The 16,569-nt window shown below is 40.9% G+C and overlaps 1 protein-coding gene across 3 annotated transcripts in view; it reads left to right on the top strand.

The window, feature by feature from the left end:
* The window catches only part of MEGF11 (multiple EGF like domains 11), a 426,707-nt gene extending 412,164 nt beyond the window's left edge, over nucleotides 1–14,543 (top strand). For 2 of the 3 annotated variants that reach the window (XM_069985852.1, XM_069985843.1), the window contains 3 exons: nucleotides 544–600; nucleotides 7,968–8,174; nucleotides 13,001–14,543. In XM_069985852.1, the coding sequence (XP_069841953.1) occupies nucleotides 544–600; nucleotides 7,968–8,174; nucleotides 13,001–13,176 (440 nt within the window). In that variant the 3' untranslated portion in view covers nucleotides 13,177–14,543. The remainder of the gene's footprint in view (nucleotides 1–543; nucleotides 601–7,967; nucleotides 8,175–13,000) is intronic. The other variant, XM_069985860.1, reaches the window with a different exon arrangement.
* The last annotated feature ends 2,026 nt before the right edge of the window (nucleotides 14,544–16,569 follow it).

The following is a 16,569-nucleotide window of genomic DNA, read 5'->3' as shown; positions in this document are numbered from 1 at the left end:
ACACTATAACATACATTCCCAATATACCCCTGAAATAAGTGACATGTCACATATTCTGCCATATTTGAAATGAACAGAAAAAAAGATACGCACTCCAATTCAAAATTCTCTTGAAAACAGTGGGTCCTCACTGAACACATTTTTCAAAATAAATGACAAAAAGAATATGGATTAAAAGGGTTGTCCAGGTTTAGAAAAACATGGCCGCTTTCTTCTAGACACAGCAAGGCTTTTGTCTGCAGTTTGGGTTTAGTTTTGCTGCTCAGTTCCATTGAAGTGAATGGAGCCTAACTGCAATACCGCACACAACCTGGTTACAGGCGTAGTGCTGTTTTTGCTTTTTCTAATCCTGGATAACCCCTTTAAAAAACGAAAATAAGGTATATAACTGTCTACTTGATCAGCTCTGCAAAGTATCCATTCAATGGTAAGTTCTAGTATTGACACCAGAGGAATCTATTCACATCTATCCACCATTAGTAAGCTGTCGTACATCATGTAGTATGTCTTAAGTCACCATTGTGTCTTGCCCTTTTGTTCTAGGTACTTGCAGTATGGATAGAAGACAGAACACATACATAATGGAAAATGGCTTTAAAGGTAGGAACAAGAAAGTGGGGATGTGACTGTGCTGCATGACTGTTCACTGTAATGGATAGTATGGTGGTATTCTATAGTATTTATAGTAAATGTATATGTTCTAATAAAGCAAAGTATACACATTCTGCAGACCAGACCTTCTCCATCCAATATCAATGCTTTATAACCTACAGGAGTATACAGTAATTTGTAGATTTTCGAAAACTCAAATACAAGTGGTAAACCTATGGAATTGTTGTTTCTGACTCAATGTTCATTCTTCCCTGCCTACAGTAAGGGAACTGCTTCTATATAAAGTCATGTCCGTACAATATGTGCCATTTTAAATTGATATGTAAAGCTAGCCTCACATCTGCCATAGTGGTTCCTTTAGGAGGCCCTGTCGCAGATTCTACCTAAAATGTCAGACCCAATAACACAGCAAGATGAACTATTGCGTTTGGTAAAATGCTGGGCATCATGTTAAATGGGGTCTGTTGGGGGCCGTCGATGTTCGGCATGCAATGGATCCAGCACAGCTGTGTTTACGTTGTTTTGCTCCAATGATTCATTATCTAGAATGAAGCTTGTGCTTTTTTAATTTGGTGCGGGTTATGTTATGTCAGGCTTAGGATATTTGTGTAGCTATCCAGCAAGTAGAAGCATATGGACAGGCAAATCATAAAGGAATATGCATTCACACGACATCTGGAGAGAGGCAAGTGGCATTCTCTATGAACATTTTTATTGGTATTGTACTATGGTGCCCACGTTTAGCATTGTTGTGCCTTTACAAAAAAATATATGCGTCTTACTAATATTTAGAAATGTATTACAAATTACAGGTATGCTGTAATATGGCACATAGAAAGGGGTTGTCTTCTTAAAGGGGTCATCCAGGCTTAGAAAAACATGGCCACTTTCCTCCAGAAACAGCATAACTCTTGTCTCCAGTTTGGGTGGGGGTTTGCAACTCAGTTCTATTGAAGTGAATAGAGCTTAATTACAAAACACACCTGAACTGGAGACAAGATTAATTCTGTTTCTGGAAGAAAGTGGGCAAGTATTTCTATTCCCATTTTTTTTTTTTATAAACCCCTTTAAAGTGACTCTGTACCCACAATCTGCTCACCCAAACTGCTTGTACCTTCGAATAGCTGCTTTTAATCCAAGATGTGTCCTGGGGTCCGTTCGGCAGGTGATGCAGTTATTGTCCTAAAAAACAATTTTTAAACTTGCAGCCCTGTGTCAAATTGGCGTGGCCTAGAGTACCTGTGCCGTAGGCCTGCACTGCCCCTCTGTCCCTCCTCCCCACCATTAGGGATGTCCCAGGCAGGATTTCTCCTATTCATCACCTTGTCTGAACACTGCACATGTGTTGGATCGTGTTCAGACGAGTGATGAATAGGAGAAATCCTGCCTGAGGCATTCCTAATGGTGAAGAGGGCGGAGAGGAGGGACAGAGGGGCAGAGCAGGTGTAGGACACAGACACTCTAGGCCATGCCAATTTGACACAGGGCTACATAGTAACATAGTAACATAGTAAATAAGGTTGAAAGAAGACAAGAGTCCATCAGGTTGAACCTAGGGAAACCCTACTGTGTTAATCCAGGGGAAGGAAAAAACCCCTATGAGGCAGATGACAATTGCCCCATCACAGGGAGAAAATTCCTTCCCGACTCCAATGGCAATCAGAATAATCCCTGGATAAACGTATCACCTGAAATCTAATGCCCATAACTTGTAATATTATATTTTTCAAGAAAAGCATCCAGGCCTCCCTTATTTAAAGGGGCTATCCAGCGCTACAAAAACATGGCCACTTTCCCCCCTACTGTTGTCTCCAGTTTGGGTGGGGTTTTGAAACTCAGTTCCATTGAAGTAAATGGAGCTTAATTGCAAACTGCACCTGAACTGGAGACAACAGTAGGGGGAAAAGTGGCCATGTTTTTGTAGCGCTGCATAACCCCTTTAATGAATCGGCCATGACAACATCATGTGACAGAGAGTTCCACAGTCTTACCGCTCGTACAGTAAAGAACCTGCATCGATGCTGATAGTGAAATCTTCTTTTCTCTAGACGTAGAGGATGCCCCCTTGTTATGGTTACAGACCTAGGAGTAAAAAGACCACTACAAAGACCTCTGTACTGTCCATTCGTATATTTTTATTGTGATCAGATTGCCCCTAGGATGTCTTTTTTCTAACGTAAATAACCCCAAGCTTGATAACCTGTCCTGGTACTGTAACCCACCCATTCACTTAATAACCTTTGTTGCCCTCCTCTGCACTCGATCCAGTTCAGCTGTGTCCTTCTTATATACCGGTGCCCAAAACTGTACACAGTATTCCATATGTGGTCTGACCAGTGATTTATAAAGAGGCAAAACTATGTTCTCATCTTTAGCATCTATACCTCTTTTGATACATCCCATTATTTTATTAGCCTTGGCAGCTGCTGCCTGGCACTGATCACTAAAGTTGAGTTTGCTGTCCACCAATACCCCCAGGTCATTTTCGGAAGCAGTTTTACCCAGTGTTTTATTATTTAGCACATACCTGTACTTATTATTTCTATGGCCCAAATGCATAACCTTACATTTATCCACATTAAACTTCATTTGCCATTTCACTGCCCAAGCCTCCAGCTTCTCCAAATCCCTTTGTAATATGATATTATCCTCCTCTGTACTGATTACTTTACCCAGTTTAGTATCATCTGCAAAAATTGAGATTCTACTCTGTAGCCCCTCTACAAGATCATTAATAAAAATATTAAAAAGAAGTGGACCCTATGCTAGAAAGGTGACAGATCACAAACTGCATTGCAATTTACTGGGCTGCATAGCCGAAGATCGGTTACCTGGGGAAATGATGGCACCAGGATGTACTATGGAAAAAAGACAAGCCGGCCAAGGTGGTGTGAGGCTCTGGGCACTGGGCCATGGGTTGCAGTTTTTATGTGGATGTTACAATGACACATTCTAGCTACTTAAACATTGTTGCCGACTAAGAGCACCCCTTCATGGCAGTGGTATTCCCTAATGGCAGTGAGCTCTTTCAGCGAGATAATGCCCCAGCTACAATACAAACATTACTCAAGAATGATTTGAGGAACATGACAAAGCATCAAGGTACTGGTTAGGCCTCCAGGTTCACCAGATCTTAGTCCAACTGTGCATCTGTGTATTATGCTGTGTTTTAAAAAAAAGTCTGATCCATTATGGCCCCACTTAACAGATTACAGGACTTAAAGCTACTCTGCAGCTATTTACATTTATCTACTTGATGGATAGCTGCAAAAAGTCTGGTCACTGGTGGCTGCTGGAACTCCTACTGATAACCAGAACTGGGTCTGGAGTCCCCATTCCTGTTCACTGCATGATCACAGAGAGGATGAGTACTACTTAATTCAAAGTCTGCTGAGTTGACTTTATTAGTCACTGTGCTTTGAGTCACACCTCTGCTGCAACATGCAAACCCAGCCCACAACATGACCTGTTGGAGCTACCGGAGAACTATAACTGAGAAGCAGCTCCTCGGCCACTTCTTCCCCTTTTAACACCATGTCTCTTTTGTTAGTATTAAATTAGCATTCAATGCTGAATAATATCTTAAAGGGGTAGTGCGGCGCTAAGAAATTATTCACAAAATAACACACATATACAAAGTTTAATCAGGTATGTATAATGCACTACACTTCGGGGTCCACGGGCGGGGGGCGGGGAACACGGGGAAGGGGGCCATTCACATACATAACATACATTACAAAGTTGTATAACTTTGTAATGTGTGTTATTTTGTGAATAATTTCTTAGCGCCGCACTACCCCTTTAATATATAAATATAACATTATATAATAATCAAATCTTCTAAAGAGAAACAATATTAAACCACAACATTCTGGCCACCTGCAGCCATCACAAGATGAAGTATGGGAGCTGACAGTATACTATATTGTTATTGAGCTGCATTTGAGCTTTCATGCTTCATCTAGTCATTGCTGCCAGTAGTCACAATATTAGCTGACTAAAAGATATAAAAGTGGTAAAAAAATAAAAATAAATAAAAAACAGGACTCATCTGCCACTGCCATTCCGACAGTGCCTAGTCTCTGCTGCTCAGCGCTTCCTGATCTCAGTCCCATCAGCCTCAAAGCCTGAGGCAGGTCACTGCTGCAGTCTATGATTAAGTGGGCATTACCTTGTGACATAATCAATAAGTGATGAGCAGTGTAGACCAGGCAGGTGAGTACTGCTTTTTATTTTTTTTACTTTATGAGCCCAGTCTGATATTATTTAGGTTTTTTTTTATAAAAAAAAAAATAATAATAATCAGGCATTAACCCCTTTAAAGCATTACTGCCATTTAAATTAGCTTTTGATATGTCACACAGACACCCAATCAAACTCGTTGCAGGAGCCCATCTCCTGCAATGAGTTAGACTGGGTGGCCAGCTGGAGAGTGAAGCATTCTCCTGTACTCTTTACCTGGTTATAATTAAAGGGAAACTATCAGCAGGTTAGATGAATCTAACCTGCTGATACCTTCATACTCAGCACCCTGTGCCCACTTGGGATCTCTTACCTTTATCCTCAGTGCTGTTCCCTTGCTGTTAGCTGAGAATTCCTCTGCCCGATTAACCACTAGGAGCACTGGGGGCGGAGCGACTGCCCCCCAAGCACCATTCTGGCCGGCCCCTTAATTGGCGGGTGGGTGATGCCATAGCGCCACCCCCATGTGACCATCTTCGCCCGGATCTGTGCCTGGGGGTGGTAGCCACACCCCAGTGTTCCTAATGGCTTACAAGGCAGAGGATTTTCATACTTAACAGCATGGGAACAGCACTCAGGATGCACTGGGTTTGGGTGTTCAATAAAATGAAAGGGCAGAGCTAAGTGCTGTGCGTTTTTTTTTCTGCTTATTTCCCATTGGAAGCAGAAGCAGAGCATTAGGGAGCACAACATTTTAGCTCACTGAGGGGGTTCAGCACTCTGATCTTGACCAGAACGTCTGACATGTAATAACTGATGAAAATGATAGGCGAATTAGCACAGAATGTTTGCACTTTTCAATCAAAACCTGACATCTGCAATTCACATTCTGAACTGGTGATAGATAAGATCACCATCAAGAAGACACAAGGTTCTTTTTCAATTATCCAACTGTTCTTCCAGAATGTAAAAAATGCTTTCAATTTCTGCGCAAACTGTCAGAGGACTCCCCAAACTGCTGAAGTGCCTCCTTGCTCCCCCTCCTATCATTATCCTTGCATTATTAACATTCACTGGAAGCTGGGCCCCAAACTGGGTCAGGTATGATATATTCTTATTTATTTCCAGTGTTGTCAGGATTATAGATACTTAGATTCTAGAGGTTTTATATTACTTAAATAAACAAATGATGTATAAAATCTGAAAGCAGTGAATATAATATACAGTACTTTCATTTCCACCTAATTGCTCCAAGCTGGCTGATTGTTACTGCGCTACAGTATAGCAACATATGGCTTATAAATTTGGATTAAACACACAATATTGGGATCATGCATCATCTAGGACAGTGCATTGCCACAGTTCATATTATGTACCAACTAAGGTTCCTGGAATGTTTTTAAAAGGATATTATAAGAAAATTAAAAGGAAATTAGATGGCGTTGAATAGGCAGAAACTGAACTCATCTAACGTCCTTATTCTCCGCAGCAGAACACTGTTACTTAGTCTAACGGATAAATGTTCCAGGTCAATACAAAACAATGAAACACCATTTATACAAAGAAGCTTCATAGATGCTCCTATGTTTAAGTGTACATTTGTATGTGATATGTTCTGTATGATGCTATTATTGGTGCATTACTTTTTGTATTTTTGGAAATGAGTATTCTGTTCATGTATGTTTGGGAGCGATAGACTTTGTCTATGTTAATGATGTTGTATATGGATGCTTGCCAGTGGTTTGGCTGAGAGACAACTGGACATTCATGCTGTTGTATTGGGAAGGGACAGACACAGAAAGCCTCTGTTTCTTTCTGCCTGTATGTGCCACTCTTTGCTTGCTCACATCCTTGCCTCTGAACAGAGCTATCCTGCTCATCCCTCATCCTATGCATGCTACTTTATGCCCCCATTCACTGCTTCTCATTGTTTCTGCTTTTTAAGGTCCTCATTAACACCAAGCCATCTCTGGACTGTCTATACAGGGCATTGAAACACCAGGCCTTGGCTTTATTCTAATTGCCCAATTTACATATTTTCCATAATTGTGCCCCTATAGGATGACTATTAGCCCAAAGTAGTTCACTTTTTCCCAGTATACGATAACAGATCACATGACTTTTTTTTTCTTTTCAGTTGTTTTAGCTCAGCCAAGTGTGAATACAGAAGCAATCTATGCAAATTATATCAAAATATTATAAACGCTATGGTGGTTTAACCACATATTCTTTTTAACCCCAGATTTTTATAGTTAAAGTCAGATACAGCTGGGTCCCTAAAGCAGCACTTGAAACTGGCTCAGTTGCCCCTAGCAACCAATCAGATTCCACCTTTCATTTTTCAAAGATTCTGTGAGGAATGAAAGGTGGAATCTGGTTGCCAGGGGCAACTGAGCCAGTTTCACTTTACGCCATGTTTGAGAAATCTCCCCCATACTTTCTCTTCGACACTTTTTCTTCTAAATTACCTTTATGCTTTGGAATTAGCACTCCCAACCTATAAGTTATGTCTCTGTCGGCCTGGACTAGCAGACCACCTAATTGTATGGGGTGTCTTGATCCTATTTTCTTGCAGATGTCTTGCAGCAGCATCTCCCCCCCCCCCCCCCCCCCCCCCCCCCAAATTGGGAAAAAGTGCACCAGTTAAGCTGGGCCTCGGCCTGCATGTATATGGGGGATCTAGGAAGAATAGTTCTTGCCCAAAATCGCATTTGGCCAACAGCTTATGTGTATGGACACCTTTAGACAGTGGCTTAACTTGAAGCTTGTGAGTCCTGATGCAAAGCTCAACAGACCATGTTCCATTTAATATACTTATATGACAGAGGGGTCTTTGGACCCTTTCATGCACCAGTGACAAGGTTCAGCTGCTATCTCTGCCCCCTATAGCAATACCCCTACTGTTAGCTATTGTCACATGTGGTTCCATGGGACGTTGCGGCCACTCAAGGTCATACTTCACGTAGCTTTGTCCTTCAAGCTCTATAACAGATTCCAGCTCTCCCCCTAACATCCTCTACATTGTTGCCCCTGACTTACCAGCTCGTAGATTAGAAATCTAGTGTTTTTTAACCTCCAGGGCTTTCCCCTTTCCTGCCATTTTTTCCTGCTGCCTCCTGAGCTCCAGTTTCTCCCCCCAGATTTTTTTGACTTGTGTTTGTTGCTTTTTGCAGATTGTATGAAAGAGTCAGGGTGCAGCTCCAGCACCTGCTCTCTAAGCAGCACTGAGAACCCTTATGCCACCATTACAGACCCCCCCGCGCAGCACTCCAAACACTCAGAGAACAGCTACGTGGAAATGACCTCACCTGTCCATACAGATGCCCCATACTCAGATATACCACCCTCATCAAAAGCTAACAAAAATGTATATGACGTGGGTAAGTGTCAGTTTCCATGCCAGCTGCACACCTGCATGACACTGTGGCACTGCCAGACTGCCTGCTGCCAGCACAGACCGGTCTGCATGATTTGCTGACAGACATTGCTTGCTACGTTCATCCAAATGGGCTCATTCCCATTCTCACATTGCTTAAAGGGTATTTGTTCATGTGTTCTTGTTCATCATGACATATTGTGTACATACCTTAAAGGAAGACTATGAAACTAGCAGAAATTAAAACTGCGTTCACCCTTACTGGATTTTACTAGATCCCAAAAAATCTAGGCCAGTGCATATATGTTATGTTCTATTAGGCTGTGATTCCTTTGCGCTTTTACTTTTTTTTGTTATTGCTGTGTTTGAAGCGTAGATGGTAAAATATATGTTTTACTGTGAATAGTCATGATTTTGTAGTTATAGGTGAAACATGTTATTGTCTTTTACCTAAAAAAAACAAAACTCTGCAATAACCATTAAATGGACCCAGGGGGTAGTTAACAAGCACCAGGCCTTCCCGCCCTATGATGGAGTTAACAAGGGAGAGTTGTATAAGGGTCCATTTACACAGAAAGATTATCTGACAAGGATTTGAAGCCAAAGCCAGGAATGGATTTGAAAGAAAGAGAACGCTCAGGCTTTCCTTTATGACCTAATCTCTGTTTATAGTCTATTCCTGGCTTTGGCTTCAAATCTTTGGCAGATAATCTGTCAGATAATCTTTCTGTGTAAATGGACCTTCAGGCCCCATTCTATTGTTCTGTGGCCTTCTTTCCTGTGTGTCTCCACTCTGCTGTATTGTATCTGGGACTATCAATCACCTGTGGTCAGTTTGTGGACAATGTATTAGCCAGATTCTGCTTTGTGTGGTCAGTGCTTCCTCCTCACTTTCTAAGGGCTTGAAGCACCTTCAGACCATGGTTATTGTTTGTGTATATGCCTTTAGGAAACTTATTAAAGCAAAAAGAGAACCCTAACCCTGCAGGAAAGAAGTCCTATCAGGCATATTCTATTATGGTGCAGAGCAGGAACAGGTATTTTTTTTAAGTTTCTTATTTGTTGATGATGTAAGCTTCTATTTCTCTGATGTTTTCTTCTAGAATCAAGCCTTTCCATCCTCTCCTTCTATATAACATCTCCTCTATTCTGTCCCTTGTGAAATTAGATGTCCTCACCTCTATCCATGTTCCTTCCATCCTTTTGTTATGTACCTAAACAATTCACATTCTTTGGACGCACAGATATATTGTCATCATAAAATAATTATTTCAACTTGGACTGATTTAATATGTACCCTATAGGGGGCGTGTATATATATATATATATATACCAATGTCCATGAAACATTAAAACAATTGGTAGATAAGCTTCTGTTCACTGCACCAACCTTTATATTGGGAAATTGCTTTTACAGCCATTTAGGCTACATTCACATATCCAGTACTTTTTCAGGACCTTATATGATGTCTGCTATTATTTGCGGTCTTTATCCATAATCAACAAAAAAATCACCCATAATTTACCCGTATTGCATCTGTAAGGCTGGGTTCACACTGCGTTTTTGCAATCCGTTTTTCCATTGACTTCCATAATAAAAAAACGGATCAAAACGATCCGTTTTTTTTGGCGGACACAAAAACGTTGCTGACACTATTTTTTTTGTCCGTTAAAAAAAACTGATCCGTTAAACGTATGCTAAAAACACAGTATGAACCTAGTCTAATCTGTATTTTTTTTTGCGGATGAGCAAAAAAGGGGAAGGTGATAGTTGTAGGAATGGTTTAAAATTATTACTTACTGGGTGGGTTCACACGTAACAGATGCGCAGTAGATGCCAGTTTGCAGCTAAATCTGCTGTGGTGTCCCACTATGGGTGTTTCTAGTCTGACACCTGTCGCAAAAGCCATATACTCCAAAGTTAGGTGTTGATGAAGTTGTATGTAAGTTTCACCACCAGATGTCAGTGTTCATAACTACAGTGTATTGCAAAGCTGTAGTCACTATAGGGTTACTGTTTTGTTGTGTGATTCTGTGAACCAATGGGAGATGCTCCTTCCTCTGCACACTCTCTTCTCCACCACTCACAGGGACTCTTACACAACCTGTAGGAAGTAGTCACTTGGGGAGAGGAAGTGTAGCGCCAGTAAGAGTACAGACAGACTTTTGCAATGTCTCTGCCAAAGTAATAAGGCAGATTTCTATGAGCATACCCCATGACAAGGTAGTAAATCCCTAGCAACCAGCCCACCTCAAATTAGTTTTAAAGGGGTAATTTAGCACAAAAAAAAAAACCCATATATATATATATATATATATATATATATATATATATATATATTAAATCAACTGGTGCCAGAGGGCACCAGAAATTTGTAATTTACTTCTATTAAGAATCTTGAGTCTTCCAGTACATATCAGCTGCTGTATGTCCTGCAGGAAGTAGTGTATTTTTTCTAGGGGGATGAGTTGCTTTACCAGGCACACCCCGTAGATGAGAGTGAAGCTATTTCTAATAAAGAGCAGATTTTTCCCCTAATATAATACAACTTCTTAAAGGCTGCAGGTAAAGCACCACCCAGTATGTGTAATTATTATTACCTTTCATTCCTCCCAGCCAGCCATGATGTTTTTGCCCTTCAATAGATCAACACAATTAGGATTTGGTTGAATACACAAGAAAATTGTCTGTAATAACATCAATTGCTGCAATAATCAGGAGGGGTCACGAAGAAACCAGACAAACAGGAACCTCTGTAGCAAATGAAAAGTTTCATTAACATCACATAAAGCGAGGATCATACTTTAATTAACGTCAGTGGGAAAACTTCTCATATAAAATGTGCATTTAGTTTTTGATCTGGGTATGCCAAACTCTAACTCTGCTTATCTCTTACATGTCCATTGAAGTTGAGTAAAGATTTTTTTTATTTATTTTTTATTACATCAGAGGCAAAATCTTTGTGACCCTGTTACTTAAAAAGTATGAGGTCATGTTCTCACATCAATTTGAGCCTCAAAAACTGCTATTTTTCTAGAAATTATAGACTTTTTGAGGGTTTTTTTGTTTGTTTTTTACTCTTAAACTTTTTTGGGTAGTCTTTTACTAGACTTTCTAGTTGGTTGGTGGTTAATTACTAGCTGGTTGGTGTTAATTAGTTGTAGTAATTGATAAACAATATTTCTTTTATGATTAGGTCACACAATAGGCTGCAATGTCCCAGGAAGTTCTGTATTCTATGAAAGCATGGCATTGATCTTGCTACATTTCAGAGCTCCTAATACAATGTGCTACAGTGATTTGGCTTTTGCTGTAATGTTTACAAAGCAAATTGTAAAATTAGGCCATGTTTACATCCTGTTTTGAGGGACTTTTTTGAGATTTTAAAACGTCAAGGATAAAGTCTGTTTTACTTTTTAAAAAGGTATTTTTTCCCCAATGGGGACAATCAGAAGACATCTGTCAGTTTACGCTTTCGCTTTAATTTTATGTCTGTGATTATTACATATGTAAAAGTAAGTGCCAGGGACTTCTATTGGGCCAGGTATCCATCCAAACAGCTGTTTCAGGGTGTTGCCCCTCATCAGTGTGGAGCAGGATTCTGGCTAGGTGGGAGCAGTGCCTAGTAAAGCCATAAGAGAAAATAGATCACTGATCTCAGGGAGACCAGCCAAACGATAACACTGCTGGCTGATAGTTAAGCGCTCAATGCTGTGAAATCCTAGGTGCATTGCTCCCAGGGGGAACAAATCGATGACAGCAGTGGAGGCGACCCGGAACCTGGCAGCTGCAGCAGAGTAGGACAGGTAAATAATACCTCACTAAGATGTCCCCCACAACCCTGGCTGCATAGCTAAAAATCATTTTATCCTGGACAGCTCCTTTAACCCAATGCCCACCTGTTCCTATTCTATGATCTTTTATAGCCACATACAATAAAGGAGTCTGAGTTGGCCCACAGCTGAAGATCAGTTTTTAGTTTACTTTATTAGATATGGCTATAGAAAATAATGGTAGAGCAGACGGGCATCACCGAGGGTTAAATAGGCACTATTAGTTTACCAAAAATTGCATAGATCAATAGTACAAGCGAATATAAGAGATCTGTAATATATCTTATCAGACAAAAGCGTTTGTTATTAAGCATCTTCCCTCCTTCCCTTCCTGCTAAACATTTATCTACTCAAAAAAAATCAGCTTATCAATGAATTACATCTTGTTCTGATCCCTGAGCTACCTACAAGTCTATAGGGGGGAGGAGTAAAATAAGAGAAGTGCAGGGAGGCAGAAAGACATCAAAAGACAACTTGCAGTGAAGAAATCTGCTGAAAAAGTATAAATACAACATTAATAATGGCCAGATGTACACACATATCAGCTCATGATGAAAAGTCACTTGAAACGACAGATAAACTTTAAAGATGTGCCTGCCCCTTCAAGCATGGAGAAAGCTGTCGGATTGGGATAGGTAACAGCCTAAACATATTTAGACGGGCCTATTCTCATGAACAATGTCATCAGAAATGACAATGGAAATGGTATTTCCTACTAATCCTTTACTTGTACTGTACAAGACAAACACCCTCATTGTATCTTATCCTCGTCTCATTGACTCTCTGTCAGAATAAGCAAGTCATGGCTTAGCAGGTTGTTGCCTGAGTATTGTTGCTTCTTCACAAATACCGTGTCAGCTTCAAAAGAGTTTGCAGTATATTTCCCTGAGTTGACATGAAGAACAGTGTGGATGGGCTGGGGTGGGGTAGGTGGAATGAGCCGGGGAGTGTAACTATGATAAGACTGTGCCTCATGTGCCCCTCGTCTCTCCACAGAGCCGACCCTCAGCCTGCTTCAGGACGCCCAACATCAGATCCCCAACTACATGCAGAACCCTTACGACTTGCCAAGGAACAGCCACATCCCCAGTCACTACGACCTCCTCCCTGTCCGGCACAGCCCCTCGCATGGGACATTCTGGGATAAGCAGATGGATAAGCAATCTTTATAGAAGTATGAGGACAATGACAGCGATCTCTCCCATTCTGCAATATGGCCATTCTGCGGGGGGCCGGCACCACTGGACATATGCATGATGTCATTAGGAGAACTTTTTTTTCTACAAATAGGATGTATCTATAGGACAAGTCACTGTGTGTATATATATATATGTATATGTGTGTGTATACACTGTGTATGGCCAGATACCACTCATCCTCCTATAAAGTACACATGTGAACAGAGACTAGTCCGGGCGATGTCACAGCGATGAGTCAGCTTTGGAAATTACAGTTTACACACAATGACAGATTCTATATGTACTGTATATACATGTATATAGAGCCGCTTTCTCTAAAGAACTGTATATATGTCACACTCAGAGGGCGATAAGGGATGTGTTAATGGAGTGCTGGTAAATACAACTCAGTTTGACTTATTTATCAATATGAGCCATTTTCTTGTGCCGTCCCAAGTTTATAATGGTTCCGGGGCTGTGTACATGTTATAGTTAAAAGCCCCATAGATTGCAGCCATAGACGCCCCATGATGATAATCCCCTATTTTATTATAAAACGTATCCATTAATCATTTTATTTTCCATTCCCTTGCATTGCAGCAATCCCCCAGTTTGGGCAGGACCTATAGCTCTGTTCATCCTAATCCTCCTGGTTCTTGTATAGCATGCCAAAACTATGGAACTGTCTGAACTACTGTGAAAGACGGGCATAATAGTAGAAGGGGGTGGTAAGAGGGAGCGTTGCCGTGCCATTTTTCACCATTCAGGATGTGCGGATAGTGACAATCCCTATGGGTACAGTAATGGCTGCCATTAATCGTTGGTACTTCTGGAAGTGCAGCATCTGTTAGACTGAGATAACTTGGAATGGCTGAATTAAATATTTAACACTCCACACGAGAGGACAACTCGGGGACTTATATTTTCAGGGTTTTTAATGGAAATTGCACTTTAAATAATGATGGGGAAGGTATATGCTAGAGCTTATCCTGGGAGCAGTGCATCTGGTCCATACGCTTTCAGTCATCTTCTGGTCAGGGGCTATTAATCCCTAAATGTGTCTCCTACAGATGTGCAGTGCTGGGTCACTTGCTCTGCTTGAGAAGGAAATGCTAACAATACGTATGCGGAGGGAGGGAAGAGTGTGACAGGGAGGCTGCGCGGCAAGGAGGAAAGCTTTCAGACGCCTTTATGCACTAAGTCGCAATTTGCTTTTGTAACAAAACTCATCACAAAAATAGACCAAACTGACCAGTTCCAAAGAGAACGAAGCCGCTCATTTACTGGAAATAAAGACAGACTTTTTATCCTTTGCCTCATTCATCCCTTGAAATTTTTGTTATTCTGTCACTGTGTAGACATAACATGCTATTGACTTGCAGTGCTGTTCTGTACTACTCCATTAGGAACAAAGGTACGTAATGTATAATAATCCTACACTATGGTGGATAATGTAACCCTTTCCGTACGTTATAGGAACATTGGAAGTCATAAAATAAGGAGAGCTGAGGCCATATTGAACTTTTTAGTACATTTAGACAGGTTGAAGAATTGTATAATATTCTTTTTATTGAGAACAGGGGTTATATTGTGTAAGTAAAATATCCACTACAGCTGCAGAACCTCTTGGAAACTTGGAAGGGAAAGTGGATAATTCAGGTGATTGATTGACTGACATGACGTTTCCCTTCTTAAAGTGATTTGGGTCAATGTTCTGTATTATACACACCCCAGCTGCTGCAGAGCCTCTTTAAGGGGAGAAGGGGGGGGCACAATATATTAGTAACAGACATGCAGATTTCCTCCCTTTTTCATAAATAAAAAAAGTTTTTGAAACAGGTGGGATGTATATTTGTAAAGTACCCCAGTCGCTGCTAGCATGTTCAGGGGTAAGGGTACTATTACACGGGCTGATGGGGGCCCAATAATAATAACAGTAAACAATCGCTGATCTGCTAGATCGGCGCTCATTTACTGGGTCTATTACACGCCCAATAATCGTTAAACAATGGCTGCAGGGACATTGTTACCGATGTCCTTGCAGCCCTTGCTAAGCTGGTATACATTACCTATCCCGGGTCCAGGGCTCCTCCTGCTTCTCTTCTGCCCGGGTCCCAGGGAGAAGAGGAGCATGAGGAGCCCTGGACCATGGATAGGTAATGTATTTCTTTTGCAAATCGTCAGCCGCCGGCCGCGCACCGCTGTTATACGTAGCGATGTGCGGTCGGTGGCCAAAAATTATAGGTCAGAACCTATATCAATGATCAGCCGATGACAACGACCGCCAATTATCGTTCTGTGTAATAGTACCCTAAGGCTCCAAGGTGATTCATCACATGTGATTTTGTACATTGAGATATTATGTTATCATGTTACATAGTTACATGCTATGCTATAACTATGCTATAACTTTGAGGGGTAAAACCTTTATTAAAAAGGGTTAAAAAAAAAAACATAGCTACCTTCTAGCAAAGGCAGCACCACCCCTGTCTTCAGGTTACGTGTAATATTACAATTCAGCTCCATTCACTTTAATAAAACTGGGCAGCTAAATCATACCCAAACTGAGGACAGGACAGGTGCTGTTTGTGGAAGAAAGCAGCCATGTTTCTCACAACTGTAATATTCCTGTGTGATTTCATGCAACCCACTTAATTTCACACTTTAGATGTTTTGTCATGGAGCTTTAGTCTAAATAGGGGAAATGTAGCTTGATGTAAAAAATAAAAATAAACCATGATTAGGTCACTCAGGTACTTCATTGCTATAGATTATTGATGCGCTATTTTACAGGTATTATTCACTTTGAATGAAAATCCTCCCCTGACATCTATTATAGTATTATATGCCCCTGTGTTTCCTGAAGGGAAAACTCCAGGATCTTTTTTTACTTATATAGTACACCATAGAATATTATTATGGAATAAAGTGGTACTTATGTATGCCTTGTGTATACTTTTTTAGTTAATGTGCCATACATTGGTTGTCTGCCATCTAGATTCTTATTTCCCCTATAATATGACTCTCTTTATGCAGACCACATTTCCCATCTGGTCTCTGACTATGTGGAGATAGAGGGGAGAAGTCTCATCACTACACTTGCCCAGACCCCAGTGCAGTAATTGACAGATCAGTGACATAGAACTTCTATTATATTGCCTAACTCACACTATACATCATTAGGCTATGTTCACACAGCGTAAAACACCGGCCATTCTGTGACCCGGCCGGGTCATCCCAGACGGTACTGCAGTAACGGACGGATGATTTTCATTTCTGTTGAATTTGGATGTGTGCCTACATACCAATTCAACATTGCACACAATGGAGCGGCCGGAGCCACACGTTCCATTGTGTGAACTGACATGACTATGTGGCCTCTATTCA

Source organism: Dendropsophus ebraccatus, chromosome 1 (genome assembly GCF_027789765.1).
Source record: "Dendropsophus ebraccatus isolate aDenEbr1 chromosome 1, aDenEbr1.pat, whole genome shotgun sequence".
In the NCBI taxonomy this organism is placed as follows: Eukaryota; Metazoa; Chordata; class Amphibia; order Anura; family Hylidae; genus Dendropsophus; species Dendropsophus ebraccatus.
This window is presented reverse-complemented; position numbering and strand designations above follow the sequence as displayed.